Source organism: Lutjanus erythropterus, chromosome 12 (assembly GCF_056507025.1).
Source record: "Lutjanus erythropterus isolate fLutEry1 chromosome 12, fLutEry1.hap2, whole genome shotgun sequence".
NCBI lineage: Eukaryota > Metazoa > Chordata > Actinopteri > Lutjaniformes > Lutjanidae > Lutjanus > Lutjanus erythropterus.
The window spans coordinates 2469009-2489085 of NC_139328.1; the positions used below are offsets into that span (position 1 = coordinate 2469009).

The 20077-nt window shown below is 39.6% G+C and overlaps 1 protein-coding gene across 1 annotated transcript in view; it reads right to left on the reverse strand.

Moving 5' to 3' along the window:
* efr3a (EFR3 homolog A (S. cerevisiae)) overlaps nt 1–15826 on the reverse strand; it is a 152308-nt gene extending 136482 nt beyond the window's left edge. The window contains exons 1-2 of the mRNA XM_084732830.1: nt 15705–15826; nt 15305–15441 (exon numbers count right to left, since the gene is read on the reverse strand). Of these exons, the coding sequence (XP_084588956.1) occupies nt 15305–15314 (10 nt within the window). The 5' untranslated portion in view covers nt 15315–15441; nt 15705–15826. The remainder of the gene's footprint in view (nt 1–15304; nt 15442–15704) is intronic.
* Between the last annotated feature and the right edge of the window lie 4251 nt (nt 15827–20077).

Consider the following 20077-nt stretch of genomic DNA (forward strand, 5'->3'; position numbering starts at 1 on the left):
ATGAAGAGAACAGTAGATGGGGTTCTTTATACACTGGTTGAGGAACGTTATAGTCAAAAATGTTTTCATTTCTGTCAGCTACACTGGTGTCAGAGAGCTGAAGAGGCTTGTTGTGTCGGTTTGATTTTCAATCAAAAGGAACAAACAGCAGGACGGTGTTATTGAATACAAGGTGTTTCTAAACGGATGTAAACTGTGACTTAAAGCGGCATCAGAAGGACCACCACAGTGTTTGTAAGACATTCCAACAGTATTTTGGATAATACAACAAATTAATCAATAATGAAAAAATCATTAGTGGCAGCTCTTGAATACAGAATGTGGGGTTCTGAAGAAACCATCTTAAACAGAATGAGGTGTAAAACCCTCCAGACTACAAATCAAGTTAGGAAAAATACACAGTTGGCTTCAAACTAAGAAAATACAAAATATTTTCATATTCTGCCCTTGATCTGTCAGGTTATTAGTATGTGATAACAGGAAGGTCATGAATGGGACCAAGGACAAAGCTGACTGAGCTGTATGGTAATGTTATGCAAATAATAACCATAGTTAGCTGATACTCCAGGCTATTTTCTGACAATTTCTACTGAAAAATTGTTCAGATATTAAAAGATGTAACTGGGTTTAAACCTACAGATTTCTTTTAGACTCTGGATGAAAGATAGATTCATAGATGTACTTTATTGCTTTTTGAAAAGTAATCATTGATCCTGAATGAAGACAGAATCCGTGGACCAGATTTTGGAAGCTTTCTCGTTTCCATCTGTAGTAACAATCTGTGAGCCTAAAAGGTTTGTCCTGGAGAAAAAGTGTACAATGAACTGAACTGAGCATTATGTCAATTTAAACAGCTTTACTTTATGCATGAACTTTAAGCCCTGTGAGTACTGACCAATCACATTTGAGACAGCTTTGGTTGCATGCGGGCTATGTGGAGCGCAAACCATCAGCGATCATCTGATGACAATTTAGCTTTTCTTTCACTTTTTTCTGCTCAAAGAAATTAGCCTCCAACTCCATTCTCGCAGCTCAAGTTGCTCATCAGACTGTAAACAATGACCAGTGCACAGAAGAGGAACTACTTGCTCAGATAACCATTATCAAGACATCTGCTGGCTTCACCAGAAGCCCAAAAACACTGTCTGTCTTAACCCCGAACAGACCAGCAGTGTTCCACACACCATTTTTTGCCTCGAGGAGGACAAATTCATATTTTGTTACATTCATACTCTGTACAAATTTGTTGTGTGTATGTTTTACTAAAGGGTTTGACCTGAGTAAGGCCATACAACGATAACAGTTTCAACATTTCAGCTTCATAAATGGGAATATTTTCTAGTTTCTTTGTGACAGTAAGCTGAATATTTTTGGGTCGTGGGAAAAACAAGACATTTAAGGATGTCGTGTTGAGCTTTTTTCACATTTTTCACCATTTTCTGATATTTTATAGACCAAACAACTAATTGATTAATCAAGAAGATAATCAACAGATTATTCGATGATGAAAATAATCTACAATCATATCACATCCACACATGGTGAGCAGTATACAGCAGGAGAGCATATCTCAACTCTAAACTTCAGGAAAATACACCTAAAATTCAATACAGTATTAAAATGGACCTAAAGGTTAATGAAGTCAAATGTTTATATTTTTAAAACCTCCTAAGGCTGCAGAGTCGGGCTGATTTCATAAAATAAGTGATTATTATACATCCTGTAGACACTTACTCATAAATTAAAAGTTGGGTCAAGATATCCAGAATGTAAACAACATGGGTTTTGGGGCATTTTAAGCTTTCAAGACCTAAAATGATGTGTGACTCAGTCCCATAGAGACACTGCAGCTGTTGGAGTCAAACAGCACAAGCTTTGATTCATAAAAACAATAAGAAGAGTTACAAATCATCAATCATCAGCATCACATCGCGGCCCGTCCCCCGCTCATTATGACAACATGAAATCTGCACCGATTGGTCTCGAGGTGCATCAGTCGAGCAGAACCAGGCAGCTGATTGGACGGTCGGGATGAGAGGGCTCGATGATTCAGGCAGAGAGCAGATCAATGGCCGCCGCCGTGCAGGCTTGTTCACCGACACACAGACCTGGACTCTGTTAGCCTCTCTTACTCTGTCACTGTCTCTCTCTCTCTCACACACACACATACACACTGTGGGGTACTGCAAGGCTGCACGCACACACACACAGGCAAACACAGGCAAGTCACAAATTAAAAAACAGCCCCCTACCCGACTCGTTATTCTCTGAATCCATCTTGATGGAGGCGAAGCGGAGGACGGCCTGCCAGGTGGACCTCGATGCCTCCGTCTCTCTCTCTCTCTCTGTGTGTTTCCACCCTCTCTCTATCTCTCTCTCCCCCTCACACACTGACTCTCATCTCTGACCTTGCAGTGTTTGTGTTTCCCCTCGCCGGCAGCAGCAGCAGCAGCAGCAGCAGATCTGCAGCAGATCTGCAGCAGGTGAAGCTGCAGCTCTGCAGCGTCGAGCCCAAAACAACCAGAACCCCCCTCAGTACTGAATCCCCCAGGGAGAGAAGAGGGGGAACACGCTAAACAACCCACACACACACATAAAGATACACATATGCACATACACACTAGGGAGATGAGTGAATGTGTGTGTGTGTTGGGTTGAAGGTGTTTTAATCATCCTGATTGGAGTGTAATCATGCAGATTTACTGAGAGGGACTACTGTTGAAGGAATTTAGCATTTTAAAATGTGCCCTGTGTGTGTGTGTGTGTGTGTGTGTGTGTGTGTGTGTGTGTGTGTGTGTGTGTGTGTGTGTGTGTGTGTGTACACACGCGTCAGATCTATTTGCATCTGTGTAAAGTGTGTGTGGGCCTCTGTGGTTGTGTTACTGAGTAAAGGTTTTTTGCTTTTTTGCAGTTTGACTTCTATGTGAGGACCAGTCTTAGATTCAGACCTTGGACGTGAGGACGTCAGGTATTTTTCAAAGGGACTCCCGGGGGTTCTGCCTTACGTTGTGCATTACATGAAAAAATAATTGATTAGAAACCTGATCTTTGCATTAACCTCACACCTCACACCACCTCAAGACCTCACACCACATTGTAACTTCAAGCAGAAATCTTTATTACTATTATCACCATTATTATGATTAGTACTCTGGCACCATATGCACTGTGCTATCTACTTCCAAATTATTTTCCCGTGTTTTTATGTTTGTGTATTTTGTGTATTGTGGGTTTATGGTAATGATGTGTGGGTGGGTTGGTTAGTGAGAGCCTTATGTCTGTATGTTGTATCTTACTGTATGTTTTGTGTTGGACCCCCTCAAAAACTAGATGGATCATCTCAAGGGGCTATTCACACATAAACTTCCCTAAATGATTTTTTTCTAAAAAAAAAATTATGATCATCACTTAATGAAGGTACACTTTTTTTTGCTGACATATATATATATATACATATATATATATATATATATATATATATATACAAAAACAAAAATATACTAAGATGCGGCGTCTGACATTGGTGTAGTATATATGTATATATATATATATATATATATATATATATATATATATATATATACACACACACACATATATATATATGTATACATATATACTACACCAATGTCAGACGCCGCATCTTAGTATATTTTTGTTTTTGTATATACATATATACATATATACATATATATATATACACATATACATGTATGCATATATATATACTGGAAAATATAACTAAATAGTGATAAAATATATAAACAAGATGGACTAAATTATGCCCCAAAACAAAAATATACTAAGATGCGGCGTCTGACATGGTGTAGTATTTTGCCAAAATCAGCTTTACAGGCTTACAAACAAAAGTAAACTGATCTCATATTGTATGTGTGTATTATTCAGTCTAGTTTCCCTCATTTTACAAGCTTCAGAAATAAAAGTTGTCTTTCCTTTTCCAATAAGTCCAGCATTTAGTTGTGTACTCAGAGCAGGGGTTGAGACGGTCACGGAGATCGCTGAAGCGACAGTTTTTTTCATGATGAACTGAAGGTTTTTTCATGGCATAAAATTCTTGTGGGGCGCAGATGACAAGGGGCCAGTATTTCAATTATCCAGAATTTGTGAAACTCATTTTGTAGGTTTTGACACTTAACAAACAAGGTAATAAATGCAATAGACACTAAAGGGAAAAAAAACACAAAACAATTTCCCTCTGAAAAAGGACCAAGATGGCCAAACCCAGCGCACGATAGCCACATGCTAGCATTACACCAGCCGTCTACACAATGTGACAGTCTCCCAACCTCTTTTTTCATATCCCAGATGAGCCCCCAGATGTTACACCCGTCATCCCAGTTACCGCCCAAGCTTCCCGCAGGATTATGTTCTGTCATCAATACTAATGCTGTATTTTACTGATCGACTCTGCAATTTAATGTGGAAGTGAGAAGGGAAAACCACTGTGGAACGCCCCACAAGGAAACATGGATCAACTCTTCAACTGCCTCGTCTGCAGGCAGGTGAATTCGGTGCTCATTGCTAAAGTTAAAATGCCGTCATGAGACCAATCTCAAGTTCAATAACATGTTGGCTCATAAAACTGGCACTTTGTCATCAAAACTGTGAGAATCCCGGAGCTAAAAAAATCAAACATGTCTGACAGCATCCTCACAAGTATACAATACAAACGTGTGTGTGTGTGTGTGTGTGTGTGTGTGTGTGTGTGTGTGTGTGTGTGTGTGTGTGTGTGTGTGTCACAGATGGCAGCAGCAGATACCATCATGCCACATGCTAGTCAGACAGCTCAGACACTAATTTTAGAGTCTGTCAAAGCTAAAAACACAGCAGAGAAACAAAAAAAAACACTGAAATGATCTTTTTCCAAGACTCTTTCTATGAAATCTGTTATTTCTGTTCATTTCTGGCTTCAAATAAAAGTATTTTTCTTTAGCTGACTGAAACTGGTCAAGGATTGATGATCTGTCTTGTGACCACTGATTGTTTTTTAATACATATTTCATTTCATTAGCCTTCTTGTCTCAATCTGAGAAAGAAAAATTACATCTTGCTTCAACTGCTCATGACTCATCAGCACACGCTGCCTCATTTTAAAGGGTCACAAGTGAAAAGGGCTGGAGAAAAACTGCTTTCAGAGGGAGTTCAACACCTTTTATTCTGTTAGAGCAGCTCACAACGATCAATCAAAAAGTAAATCAAACTGAATCTAAAAAAGAGCTCGCTTTTCTTCCACAAATCAATTACAGACAAAAGTGAGGGAAAACAACTCGCACTTCCACTTTAGTGTCCTGGAAAGACACACAGGCTACTAAATTAAATCTGATGGAAACTGTTTAACCTCATATCTACAAATATATACACTTCTCCAACAGCTTTGTTTTCATTATGACTGCATCTGCTGCTGTTATTGAAAACAGGCAGAGAGGCCTGTAATCATAAAACTGAAGCTTTGTATAGTAAGCATATTATAGCTTTAAATCTGTTTGTGCGGTGGCCACTTAACAAAATTAAAGTAGTTTCACACTCAAATATCAATATCAGGGGGTTTGAAAATGCACAAAATACAAAGCAAAGTTGCTATTTGCAGTGTTTGCTCTGTGTTGGTCAGGCAAGGAGGAGCCAAATCACATTTCTTCAACACTAAAAATTTAACTGACCATGCTAAGAGCCATTATGGCAATCATTATCATCGCAATCACAAAGTGAAACAGTCACCAGCGAAAAAACCTGCAGAATTTTGGAATGTGTGCATGTTTGCATCTGTGGACAGCAGCAGTAAGAGTAGGCATAATCATATGTTAATTCACTACAGGAGAGACTTGATGTTCTCTGAAATTAGGTGGAAAAATATGTGCATATTGTATCAGCAAAAAAATAGTTGGAAAATATCAGATATCAGAGTGACGTGCCAACCTCCGATTCACAAATACCTCAAACCCTGTGGTGATCAGCCAGAGTTCACTGAGAAAATAACACATTTCAGCCAAACCGACCACGATGCAGTCTTAGTCAAGGGCTGCAACGACCATTGAGGACTATTATTTTATCATAACCTGATGCCAGATGGTGTGTTACACAAAACCATCAAAAAAATAAATAAATAAATAAATACTTGACAGGTTGGATGAACCACCAATGAAGCATATCACATAGCCAGTGAAGCCAGTCGGTAAATCAAACTCTTCCTGAAGCTTGTTGGGAGAAAAGGTTTCAGTCTCTTTCTCTGCTCTTCTGTCAGTGAAGCAGTACAGTCCAGTTCTGATATCACTGATGCTAAAGCAGCATCTAAGCTAACCTCTTCAGGAGCCGCTGTCATCGTTTTCAAACAATCAGTCACTTCTTGCTGCACTACAACCAGGGTTAAACCACGCTCAGAGCTGCTTGAAGCCAGGAAAGATGGATTCCTGCATTCTTGATCTCTCAAATTCAGCTGCCTTGCAAGGTTAATTTTATCAATAAATCTGCCATTTATTTTCTCTATTAATCAGTCAGTCTATAAAACAACAGACCTGTCTGTCTGACCTGCTATACAAAACATAAAGATCCTCAATATGCAAAATAATAATAATAATAAACAAAATCACACAATATCGTGGCACGTAACCAAATTTCAGGGGCTGAAAAGAGCCATGTTTTGTAATTTTTGCTTGAAAAAGTATGAATCAATTATCAAATCATATTTGCAGATTATTTTTCTACAATGGTGTATTGGGCTTTGCAGGTAAAAAAAAAAAGTTTAACTCATGTAACTCATCAAATTAATTGATCATCACGTATTTTATTATTGCTAAAAAGCAAAGCAAAGCAAAGCAACAAAAAAAAAGAAAGAAAAACACACATTATTTTTCAGTTTTCTCCCATAAATGGATGAGTTTATTTTCAAAGAATTTCTGAGGTGAATATTCTAGTTTCTCATAAATTTGTGATTTTTTTTTCTAATAAATATACAACTTAATACATTTCTTCCCCCTATCATGGCCCTAATACACCCTTGTATTATGCTGATAATCAACTAATCAATTAATCAATTAATTATTGCAGCTCTATCAAAGTGCCAGCATCTTCAATCATGTCATCCTGGCAGGTTTGTGCCTGTGCCTGCAGAGATCCCTCTTTTCTGTCTCAAATTTATTTGTTTTATTTGATCATTTTGCTACTTATACAACATATGACAAAAAAATAAACCAAAAAACATCTTCCACAGAAGCTCGGGGTTAGTGGGAAACCCTTAGGTCAGCGTGTTCACACATTCTTTCCACTGACTTCACAAACAGCATCTCACATCCAAAAAAGGCCAGACTGCAGAGCGTCTGGACGGCCGCTGCGTCCGTCGCATGTGCTCTGAAAACAAACACGGGATATGAGAGGAGGGCGACCTGACATTCAGACCAAAGATGGATGCTCGCCTTTACATATGATGCTCGTTGCTTTTCTAACTGAAAATGAAACTGCAGGAAAATAAAGTCAAAACATGATGATGAAATGAAAGGTATCGTGGGCGCTGTAGTTATTATAAGAATAAAGAGGAAGAGGATGAGTCTGCACCACAAACAGGCAGAAATGAGGCTGCATTGTTTATCCTAATGGCAAAAGATCTATATGATGACTTAAAGAAAGTTCCTATTAAATGATCTTTCTGAGTGTGTCCCTTCTTCAAGCGAAGGTTAGCAGGTCAGACTGACATCAGACTAAAACTGGCTTTTTAATAAATATTGAATATTGAAAAGTAAAATGTCATCCACCTCCTGAAGTATTATGCATTTTTTCTGCAGCTGAGAAGAAAAAGAGAAGAATGAAAAAGAAGTTTAAGTCCTCAGAAAAATAGAAGTTTGAACATCTATAATTTCACCTCCATCTTAGCTGTGTGTAACAACCATTAACACTTTCACCTTTCAATATGATTTGACAACATGTTTTATCTTTGTAGAATACTTTACCATCAGTATTTTCATTGACTGCATCACATTTTAAAACTTCAATATTTTTAGCAAAATTTGATGTTCTCATTGATGTACTTTTGTATTTTTAATGCTCAAACACTTTTTTGTCATTTTAAATGCTGTTTGAACTACGAAAAGCACAGTAAACATGAGTGACACGTGTATTATTCCTTAAAAAATGTCTTTTAAACTGAGTTTATCAGTGAGCCAAAATGTTGGTTTGTTTCAACATCAAAGTCTCCTATTTCCATTAAGCTCTTCTGATTCAGTACATCATCATTTGCATACAAATACTTTGTTGTTAACCTGCACATGGAGGCGTGTTTTTAATTCTGTCATACAGTCATTTCTAATATCTAAGTGAAAAACAGGAGCATGTTGACTGAAGTAAACACTCACACACTTTCCTCCGCCGCCATTTTACACGCTGCTGTTGCTCTGCTTCAGTCCTGCTGCTCAACATCTCTGAACCGACACCTGTCTGATGTTGATAGAGACACAAGCAAACATCCAACTACAAAACAGGCCAGAGGAAAACTGTGAAATCCTTCAGAAAGTGCAGAAAAGCAGTAAGCCGAGCGTCACACAACAAGCAGACAAAGATAAAAGCTTCCCTCTTTGCAAAGATGCGACCGGCGGAGGAAACAGAGGGAGGCGCGCCTCCTTTGAAGTTATATTTAGGCCAAATCCTCCTTTGCAGAACAAACCGTCTTCCACTATGCATACAAATCACAGCCAACAACTGAGGGAGGAACCGTCCTGAGAGCACAGGAAGCGACCGCACACGTACAATCAGCCGGCGGAGCATCAAAACAACGCGGGCCCGCAGGGTTTGATTGACTTTGATTCATTCTGCATCCCAAATACTCCCAAAATGTGCCGGATACAGAAGCATGCTGGGTGACTGTGTGCTCACTGGACACAACTTGTAATATCTGAACACACAGAAACCTCACTGCAGGTGGCCCAGATCCATTTAGACACATTTACAACAAACTGGAACCGTAAAGCACTTCAAACACGCCTGATGTAAAAGGAAAGAAGCCTTTCAACAGCAGGTGGAACGAGGGAACAGGATGAAGTTCTGATTGTCAAATGTACTTTTTGTTTATGTTTTGATCAAACTACATTTCATATAACAATGGTACTCTAACACGGCCACATTTCCAATCTAAAAATCAGCTGCAAGATATAAAAAAAAATATAAAAATCATAATAGCATATATGACAACAGCAAAACCAATGTGTACTTAAGAGAAATGAAACAACAACATAAAAATAAAATGGAAATGGAAAAATACTACGATAGAACACAAGGTGAAGTGACAAGGTCACATGACCTCTTGATCAGTTCTGTTTTTTGAATCACACACCCATTCCTCTTTATGCCCTGATGAAGACTCAGTTCAGTCGAAACATATGATCGAAAGAAAATTATTTTCCAGCTACTCTGGTCATTGATTAATCATTTCAGTCATTCTTCAAGAAACAAAAGTCAAACATTTGCTGGTTTCAGCTTCTTAAATCTGAGGATTTGCTGCTTTCTTTGTTGTTTATAATGGAATGATCAGTTTTGCATTACAATTTTTATGTTCATGGGAAAAAAAAGCTATTAAAATCAGGATGATGTGATATTTATTGAGGTCTGTACTAAACAGAGAACATGATTTTTAGGCCACGTCATACAGCAGTCAGACATCGTATGATGTGTGAACTGATGTGAACACGCCACTGAACATGAATACACCACACTTTTTGCCCTCAACAGTGTAATTGTTTCACTTCTGATTGCTAGTTGTAGTAAATTAACAAGACTATCTTTTGATTGCCTTTTAATTACAATTTTGTTGTTGTTTTTTCACATTACTTCTGGGGAAAGCAAACGCTCTTCGGGTGACTGGTTTCTCAAATTGATGGTAATGAGAAAGCTCGGCTGACACTGCTTTTCTTGGACATTTTGAAACCGAGAGGCTGGATGATCGCAGTGAGGGAGGGGCTACAGCTGCGGAGCCAACGGTCATTTTGTGTAAGAACTGTAAAAAATTGTTTTTTTTTAAAAAGTCCCAGAAAATGTCCCTTTAACTGCAGAATGAGTGTCCCATTGTGAAACAAAGAAGTGAGGAAGCTTCTGTCCACCTTCCTCTGTGCACAGCTTTTCTCTGGAAGCAGATTCCTCTCCTGAGGAAGACATAAAGGTCTCGACACGAGAACGAGGAACATAAACAAGCTGTTTCCTGTGGGCCTCCTTCCATCCATCCATTTATCTCTGCATATCTAACCGTGTGCTTATCTGTTCATTCAGTCTGAAGCAGCGGCAGAGAATGAGTGACGGCAGCGACGGCGGGTTTGTCCTACATAATGACTTAATTGAGGTGGTTAACACTTTGAGGATAATGAGAGCCTCTAGACCACAACAGACCCAGGAGTGAGAGCTATGAAATGGAGCATCGCGCGCGCGCGCGCACACACACACACACACACACACACACACACACACACACACACACACACACACACACACACACACACACACACACAGGAAATCAGTGTCAAACATTAATAGCAGCAGCTCTTTAAATCGACCACTTTCTGTCTCTATGTGGCTCAAACACACTTTAAACAATCAGTCTTCATCACTGAAAGTGGACACTACATGTTCATTTCATTTGTCCAATGCACACACAGACGCACACAATTAGCATCTCAGTCAGCATTAAACCTATCACAGCATTTGTCCAGTTCCATTTAGCTTGTTCGCGGATCATTAGTGTATCACATTATTGAACACAACAGCAGGTTGAAATCTTCACGTTCTTTTCTACATTTCTTTGGTTTTGAGATCAAGAGTCAGGTTTCAGTCTCAACATTTAAGGAAACATGGATGAGAAGTCCTTAAAGTACTCAAAAAAATGGATGGTTGAGTATCTACAAATGTGACAAACAGACAAAATTCTTCATGTTGGGAAGACTGTGTGATATGACTGAGGTGACCCCTAATGGTTGTTCAAATGTTGGTCGATGAGAGGAGCCTTGGGGTGCTTTCACACCCAAAAGTCCCGACCAAGGTCCAAACCAAGGCTCGCTTTTTTGAGACACTGTTTTCGTTCAGTCAGTTTTGGTTTCACATTGCAGTCATCCAAGCAGACTGAAGAACTTTACATGCCATACCTACGTGGGCTGTATGTCCCTATATTTGATCCAAACCAAGACCAGTTCTTTTCACCGGACCTGAGTCTGGGTGGTCCAGGGGAGGTTTAAAACCTGTAATTTTGATACAAATCAAACCGAGAAGTCTGAAAGTCCGGACCAAACGAGATAGGTGTGAAATCGCCCATAGTTGCCCAAGTTTTCATCGGTCAGTTAGTCACATATACAAACCGCCCCCCCCCCCCCCCACTCCAATCATCAGGAAGAAGCTGTTCAAAGAGCTGGTGGTGAGAAAAACAAAATAATGATGAACGACTCAACAACATGTGAGGAAATGTCTTAGAAAGCCAGCATTATTAGATCTTGTTACGCGCTCACTGAGTACTCTTAAGTACCGAAACTAGGTATTGAATGCCAAAGAATTTTTCAATATTTGATAGTACTAAAGCAATCGAGTCAAGTGCCGTAGAAGTATCAAAGTCAATGCCAAACATACAATGGACAAACATTTAGTGAGATTTCTCATCAAAGAGAATTTCATGCTTTTCTAAACTTTCCCAACCTGATCTGAAACTCTGACGAAGTTCAGTAACAGCCCAAAGATCAGTCTGTTCATACCGTCTCATACACACTGCCCCATTCTGTTGCACTGGCTCATCAGGGATCGATGTTTGAGGTGTCACATTACCGCTAATGCAATCAGCAGTTCACCACTGGGAGTAATTACAGACACGAGTCCTTGAAGCTGCAGACGCTGCCCGCAGCGAAACGCCGGCATCCAGACACATCAGCAGTCTGAAATACCACCACCAGCGACTGCTCCGAAACATAACAAGCCCGTCTCGGGGGAGACTTTTTGGGTCACAGACACAGATTTCTCATCCTACTTTGTTGTGCGACTCGGCAGCCAACTGGGTTTTTAGGGGAGAATCGTTCTCCAGTAAACAGCAGCTGGTTACCTGCCAGAGCAGCTGCTGGAGGAGAAGAAAGCCGAGGGCGCCCAAAGTCCAACTTTCCCGAAATAGCAACACTGTCAGACATGACAGCACATACACACACTTTCTGAGGGCTCCTATCTTGTTTATTTACGCTACGCTCTACTGGGCGTGTGTTCAAGATTAGAGAGGTTAAAGTCGGGACAGAGGAATCGCAAGGACAGAAGGAGCGATGGAGGCGGCTGAGGGGATCGAAGGATTTAGAAAATGTTTGATCGTTGTAATGCTTCTCATGTTGGCGTTGTATTAAGAGGATCTGTAATACAGCAGCAGTACGCACGGCTGACAAAGTTACAGAGACTGCAGGACAATGGGGAAACACTGAATTATTGAAAAAGATGACAAATTAAAGCTAAATTGTGAAGGTTTGACTCATTCCACCTACACCAGTCAGACAATAAAACTCCTGTCAGATGGGAATCCCTGAACACTGTGGTGGGTGTTCACATTTAATAACAAAAGGCCTGGATGTCCATGGCTTTTCAAAGGGATAGTTCGGGCTTTTTGAAGTTGTATGAGATATCCATCTATAGCCAGAGTAGATGGCGGTCGGTACACTCCCAGTTTGGAGAAGCAGCAGGAGTACCAGTGAAGGAAGCGAAGCAATGTGCTGCAGGGGACAGGGTCACCAGCAAATCATATTTCTGACACCTAAAAAACATCAGTGGACTCAACATTTGGAATATTTTTCACTGCTTAAACCTTGCTGCCAAAGAGCCCTTTCCAATAGAAAATTATTATTATTACGTTATAACGCCCTCTCTCTAAAGCAACCAGAGTCCTTGGACAAAAATGGTCATTTTACCCTGCAGAACACGAGAACTGCTGATCTGTCACTGCCTCGATCTGTTAGTTTGTCTGCGTTATTGTGTGACTTCAATGTCTTAAAAGTTTTCTCTAGTTGCTTTGCTATGCTTTGGAAATGATTTATAATATAACCCAGCGAGTGAGAAGTACATCAGTACATTAACTGGTGTATACACGGCTGCATGCAAACGTCAGTATTAGTGGAATATTTATTTTCATTGGCTGGGTAAATAGCTCAGCAGAAACAGTGTCTTTTTCAAAGCAAAAACTGTAATGTTTTGTGCATGTAAACACAGTCACTGTTTGTCTCAACATACACTGTTTTATTGGAGTTGTATTTCCAAATCTGTCCAACAGGGGTGGAGGTAGAACACAAGTTTGCACAAGATGATTTCAGACGACCCATTTGTTAAAAACCCTGTGAGTCTCCCTGACTTCACTGCAGTTTATCCAATCCACTGACGTTCCTTCTCTGGAACATAAATTCAATGATATTCCAAGACTTTCAGGTATTCCAAGTGAAGTCAGTCTCCAGTTATATTAAGCCAGAACGCAAGTTATAGTCAGAGCCATACAGACTACACTGTGTACACAGCGGTGTGTGTGTGTGTGTGTGTGTGTGTGTGTGTGTGTGTGTGTGTGTGTGTGTGTGTGTGTGTGTGTGTGTTAAGGATTAAATAAAAGGTCAGTCGAGCTGCAGAATGTCAACAGCTGCTCTAAAGGAATGAAAACTCAATTTAACATGTTCACCTGGTGATTTTTAATGTGATCTGCTCCAAAAATGCACCATGAGTCTGCTCGCTGTAGCACAGAGCAGCGTTCAGGAGAATCAGGAGAAGTCAAATGTTGTTTTGTTAAAACAAAATAACTTCGTTTACGCAGACTTTGTCCTCATGTCTTGGTCCTGGACAGTCCCATTAAAAATTAAACAGCACAGCAAGTATTTAAAGACACAAGATAAATTAATGATTCACATACAACCTCCTGATCACGCAATCATCATGTCACCATAAACACAGAGCTTCATATGCTGCTGAGAGAAAGGTCTGACTTTGGTCTAGGTCAAGATATGTGTGATTTTTATGTAGCAGAGGTGGAAGGGGACGGGTGCTGTTTGGCTGCTGTGAATGTGTGGCAGTGATAGAGAGTAACAACAATTAAGTGTTTGATTAAAAGTTGTATAATTTACAACGTGCTGCTGTTTGCGTGCAAGTCGTGCTACCTCCCACAGTTTTCAACCCTGCACACACTTTTTACTGTCCCAAACTCGGCACGTGAGCATATTTAATCCGCCCAGTTCAAGTCTGACTACGACAAGTGACAGTAAAGTGCTCACAAATAGCGGCCCTTGTCAATTATTATTTTTATATATTTTTATAGTTGATTAATCTGTCCAAGGACGCAAAACGAATGTCAGTATTTACTGACAATAAAGCTTATAGTATTCAAAGCACAAAACAATTTAAATTAACAAAATAATAAAACAATAAGGCTCTCACTTGTCCTCCTGTCCTAATTCAACAAATGGTGCCACCAAACAAAATAATACCAAATACGCTGAGACACCAAGGTTCTTATTTTGGGTCTTGTCCTGAGTATACAGCTAAATGTACAATGTATTTGTACTTTATTTATTTTTGGTTATTTCACAGCAATATGTGAATGGAAAGCAATGTACAGAAATTTGCGTGATTAACCAATTGAAAATATGAGCTATGTAAATTCAAATTCTGATTTGGCACTTAGTTATGAATTGTTACATCCAAAATGGATGACAAAAAAAACAAAACTTGGTCACAAAAAATTGTGTCAAATGAAGCACAATTACTGCGTTTCTAGACTAAAACTAACTAAAACACGAGAAAAACTGAGCTCCAGCAAAATGGCACACAAAACATATACCAACAGTTAAAGACTTTTAACTGGTTAAACAGCAATTAATCAATTAACATCTCTAATCAGTATCAATATCAGTATTAATAAAATCCCAATAATGCCCACTGATTTGTTTCCATATTAAATGACCTTGATCAATCAAGACAATATTCTGAATACCTCTGTTGCACTACAGTTGGCAAAGAGCCAACAGAAGCCTAACTGCCACACACAAGCAGTGACAGTGAATGCATTACTGCACTTTTTTTTAACGTCAAGCCTCGTGTCCGTTTTATAATTAACCACTGTGACATTAAACGCAACACTTGCACACTCGTGTGTATTTCTCCAACACACACACATTTATGGTCACTGTCTCACACACACATTCTCTCTCTCTCTCTCTCTCTCTCTCTCACGCGCGCGCGCGCACACACACACACACACACACACACACACACACACACACACACACACCCAACACACACACACACACACACACACACACACACAGCTTACCGGCTGGCATCCTGGTGCTAATGTACCGCAGTTCCTCTGTATGCTGAGCGCCGATTGGTCCGTGGTGAGTTAACGTTAGTTAGCCTCCATGTAGCTTCTGCTGCTGCTTCACTTCACCTGGCATCGGAATGACGACTCTGTAACCGTGAAAATCACCTGTTAACGACGTCACACGACACATTTAACGGACGGTTTCAGTCAGAACAGACAGATATGAAGGCTCATTAACGGGCTAAAGCTGTCACACTAACCAGCAGTCCCTGTGATAAACACTGACTGTCTGTCAGAGGAATTAGCCTGAAGCTAACTAACGTGTCAGTGAAGTCCACACACTGCGGCGGACTCGGAGGACACACACGGACACATTAGAGACATATGAGGGACGAGCCGGTGGACATACCTGTAGGTAAACAGCAGCGGGGCAGATTAACTCCTACACATTACTACAGTGCTTCCTGCTTTACGGTGACACACAACACGGAAGTAAAGTGTGAGCTGCAGCGGAGGGAGCAGCTCCAAAACTCCCACAGACACACACATCCACACTTCTACAGACACACACACACACTTCTACACACACACACACACACACACACACACACACACACACACACACACACACACACACACACACACACACACACACACACACACAGGAACGGGACACTGACTGCTAATTATAGCTGCCTGCGGCGAGAGGTGCGCCACAGTACGATTAGTTTACTGACTGTTCAAATATAATGAGCTGTTAATAATAAAGATTTTTACCCGTATAGACTTTTATAGAAGTTTTAATCTCATTAACAAGTTAATGTATGTGTGAATTATTCACGTTCTGCACCCTATTACATGTGACAAATCCATTTTATGTGATGACAGGTCGTATTTAAATATTTCACATGTGATATATCAGATGATGATGATGTTATTATCATTATTATTATTATTATCGTTATTGAGAGATATACATTTATTTGAAAATAGGCTTTTTTTTCCCTTTTAGATCCCGTGCAATATAGTCAGTCTGTATGTTTGTTTGTTTTTTGTTTGTTTGTTTGTTAAGTTGAGGTTTTTGTTTTTTGTTGTTGTTCACACCTGCCTAAAACTTTTGCACAGTATTGTATATAGCTATATACACACATATATACATATACATAATATATATACTAAGCTGCATTAAATTAGTTTAAAAACACTGTTGTTGTTGTTGTTGTTGTTGTTGTTGTTGTTTAATTTCCTGAAAAGTAGCAATTTTGGACATACAAGGTTACAAAATTTCTGCCCAACAGTGACGATATAAAATACAGAATTTTTTTACTCCCTAATATCAAAATCAGCATCGGCCCCAAATATCAAGCATCGTTCAGGCTCTAGTTTCTTTTGGTTCATTTATTATTTTTATATTTATACAAGGGTCAGTTCTCCCAAATTAAGAGTTAAATTTAATTCGATTTGAATTAATTTGTTTTACTCAAGGTTTGAACACACTACACTTCCCGTGAATATTTGCCCCTTCTCTTATTCGATCATTGGAAGTCAGTGCAACTGATTTGTATGTATTTTTTTCCCATTATTAGAGACTTGATAGTAGAGAGTTGACAGGAAATGAGAGAGAGAGAGAGAGAGAGAGAGACAGATGTGGGATGACATCATCAAAAGGTCCCTGGCCCGACCCAAACTGCAGATGTTGCCATTCGTGGATGGTGCCCCAGTCCTCAGGCCCCACAAGTGACAAATTCAAGGATGCATTTCCTGTTTTGGTGCGACCTCTTGGCCTGTTGTGGTGAACTTGGAAGTCAGAGTTCACCTTTGTTCAGCTCTGAACTGTGAATTCACACGGTCAACTGAGAGAGACACTGATGCACTGTGTGGAAATGGACGTGATTATTATTGTGATGCGTCACAGCAGAAATCACATCCTTTTCCAGGGCTAAGCTTGGCCAATTTAATTTGACAGAGAGCAAATGTGACCATACCTTTCAGAACCATTAAGAAATTGTCACTTAATTTAACAAATAAACTAATATTGCTCAGGAGTTTATTAAATATATGTGGCTTTGTACTACTGATTAAACATTTCTTATATGGGCAACATACAGGGTCAGTCATAGGCAGATATTGAGGTAGGTCATTAATTTATACGGGCTGTCAGATGACTTACATATGGGCCAGTTCTGGCAAAACCAGCCATTGGATTTGCATCAATGTATTTGGGTCAGTTCTGTCAGTTTTGTTGGGGTGATTGCAGGCCAGTGCTGATTTCAGAGTCAAACCAGTATAAACTAAGCTGGCCATTTTTTCTGAGCTGGTAACTCTTGTTCTGTTTCAGCAGCCAGATCCACACCAGTGTACTGTACTTGGGCTGGTTCTGGACAGTCATTTAGGAGGTTTGGCAAGAGTCTGGAACTATTCCTTGGCCATTTTTTTCTGCTGCATTTGGGCCATTAAAGGGCCAAACCATTTTGATAACATGGGTCTGTATAGAAACAGTTGACAGTTATCCAGAGGAACAGGGACACTGTTTCTTAAAAAAACAGATGCTGCTGCAGAGTTTTATCAATGTTCTTTAATGCTTTAAATTCCACTCAGCTCCATTGTATTTAGGTGGAGGCAGAAATCAAAATCAAAACTATCTGGATGGAGAGGTTCCGCTAGAAGTGAGAAAATATAAATATATTTTGGGGTTATTCTTTTTTTTCTTTTTGGTAATTTGGGTGGACCAGCTCTTGTTTTCATTCCCTTTACATTTTTTTTCACAAAGTACAATATTATAAAATAAGCACAGAAACCATAGTTTCGGCTTCAATTTGTTTATTTTGTCTGAACAAAATGACTTGTCAATCAAAAAGTAGCCCCGCCCTAAAGCATACCCTGCTTTATCGTCTGTTTTGCTCTAAATGGGACCATAATTTACTGAATATCGCGAAAGAAGACTTGAAACTGATGACTGAGGACATAAACTCATTAGGAAAATTGTCACTGATTACTCATAGGCCTGTCTACAATCAGGCTTCTTTTTGCAACCAGTGAACACGCTCCCTGCTGGCCAATAGAGAGAATGCACATTTAAGGCACTTCCACTTTGGCTTCACTTTTCATACTCAGAAGCACCGTCCACTATTTATCATACAGTTTATGGTTAATACCAAACCATAAAAAACAGCCCCAGAGCAGAAATGTAGTAAAGTATGTGGGTGTCCACAGGACTTTGTTACAGTATTACACTAATTTTATCCATCTTGATGATTTTATGTTATGAATTTAGGAACTTGTGGCCTCTGGCATTAATAATTTTTAACAACTTCCTTATTTTTTATTTTATTTATTTATTTTTTTTAACAGTGTTTTCACTCTGTAGCTGTCTGTAGTCCTCTGTAGTTCAGTGGGTTGATCAAATCAATACAACTGCCCCGTTTAGGCCACTCATGCTAAATCTGTACACACCCTTGATTTACTCAATCTAATTAGGACCACTGGATTGTATCAGAGACATACACATGTAATTAGTTTAATGAGGAAAACAAATGGGCCTGCAACATCACTAATGACGGCACAAGAGAATATGTTGTCATTAAGATCACCAGTGAGACCAAAACTGTCCAACAGACAGACGGTAATCAAGCAGAACTTAACTAAATATATCTCTCAGAGCTGGTGTGTAAATGTGTGTGAAAGTGTGCTGGTTGTGCTTTTTAAGCTCTTAAGGACCTTTGCCTGGCCGTCCAATGGACTTAGAGGTGATTAAAGGCTTTGGCCCCACAGATGGCATGCCAATCGTCTGTTAAAGTCAAATGACAGACAGCAGCCAGCGGCACCCCCTGCCTGACAGAAAATAAATAAAAAATGTTACAAAAAAAAAAAGGAGCGAGATCCTGTTTGTGTAATTACTCTAATGCAGGGACGTCCACATGTCACAATTGTGCAGAGGTGGATCTGCACACAGGCTTAAAATAAAGCTGGAAGGCATGTTGTTACTGACCAAACATGAACAGATTTAGCAGTCAGCAACACTTCAGTGTCAACCGTCAGACAGGGGCACAGAGGCTTTTTTTTTTTAGATTTAATATTATTTCACCAGGAAGGTGTTTTACTCAGCTTGATGCGTAGGGGCGGGACTTAACACAGGGAGGTATCACTCAAAATTTTACCCAATGAGATAACAGTTAGGGATTTATGAGCTGGAAGGTTTTATATGTTTTTTTAAAATATTACTCATGTCACAGAGACACCTGGTGATCTCTAAAAGCAGGTTGCACTGTGGTCACCTAAAGCTTTGCTGCAAGTGAAACCACAGGAAGTGGTAAATGTGGATTTTAAGTTGTACTGGTGAATGGGTTACACCCAGTTACCCATGGCGACAGAGCTTACATACGCAGCCTGCATATCTAAACTATGAGCAATGCCAGAGCTAACATGCATTTCCTCAAAAGTGTAACTTTATGTCAGGCTAAAGCACTAGCATCACCAGTGAAGACCCTCTGCTTGGCCTCATGGTTTCTCTCAATCATAAAATGAACAAAATAATATAAAGAATACTCAGTTACTGTGGGGTTTGAAACAAAATACAGTTTGATCATGAACATTTGGTGCATTTAATCAAATCTTACACCAGCGTTAGCTCAGGTGGGAATGCCGTTTACAATGATGTGCAATTTTAAGTACAGCTAGTGAGCTAGCTTAGCCTAACATAAAGACTGGACACAGTCTGATACAATTTGCAAAACTCCTGTTTCGTGTGGGTTTTGGCTGTCCAGACTTTGTAAAAATCAATCT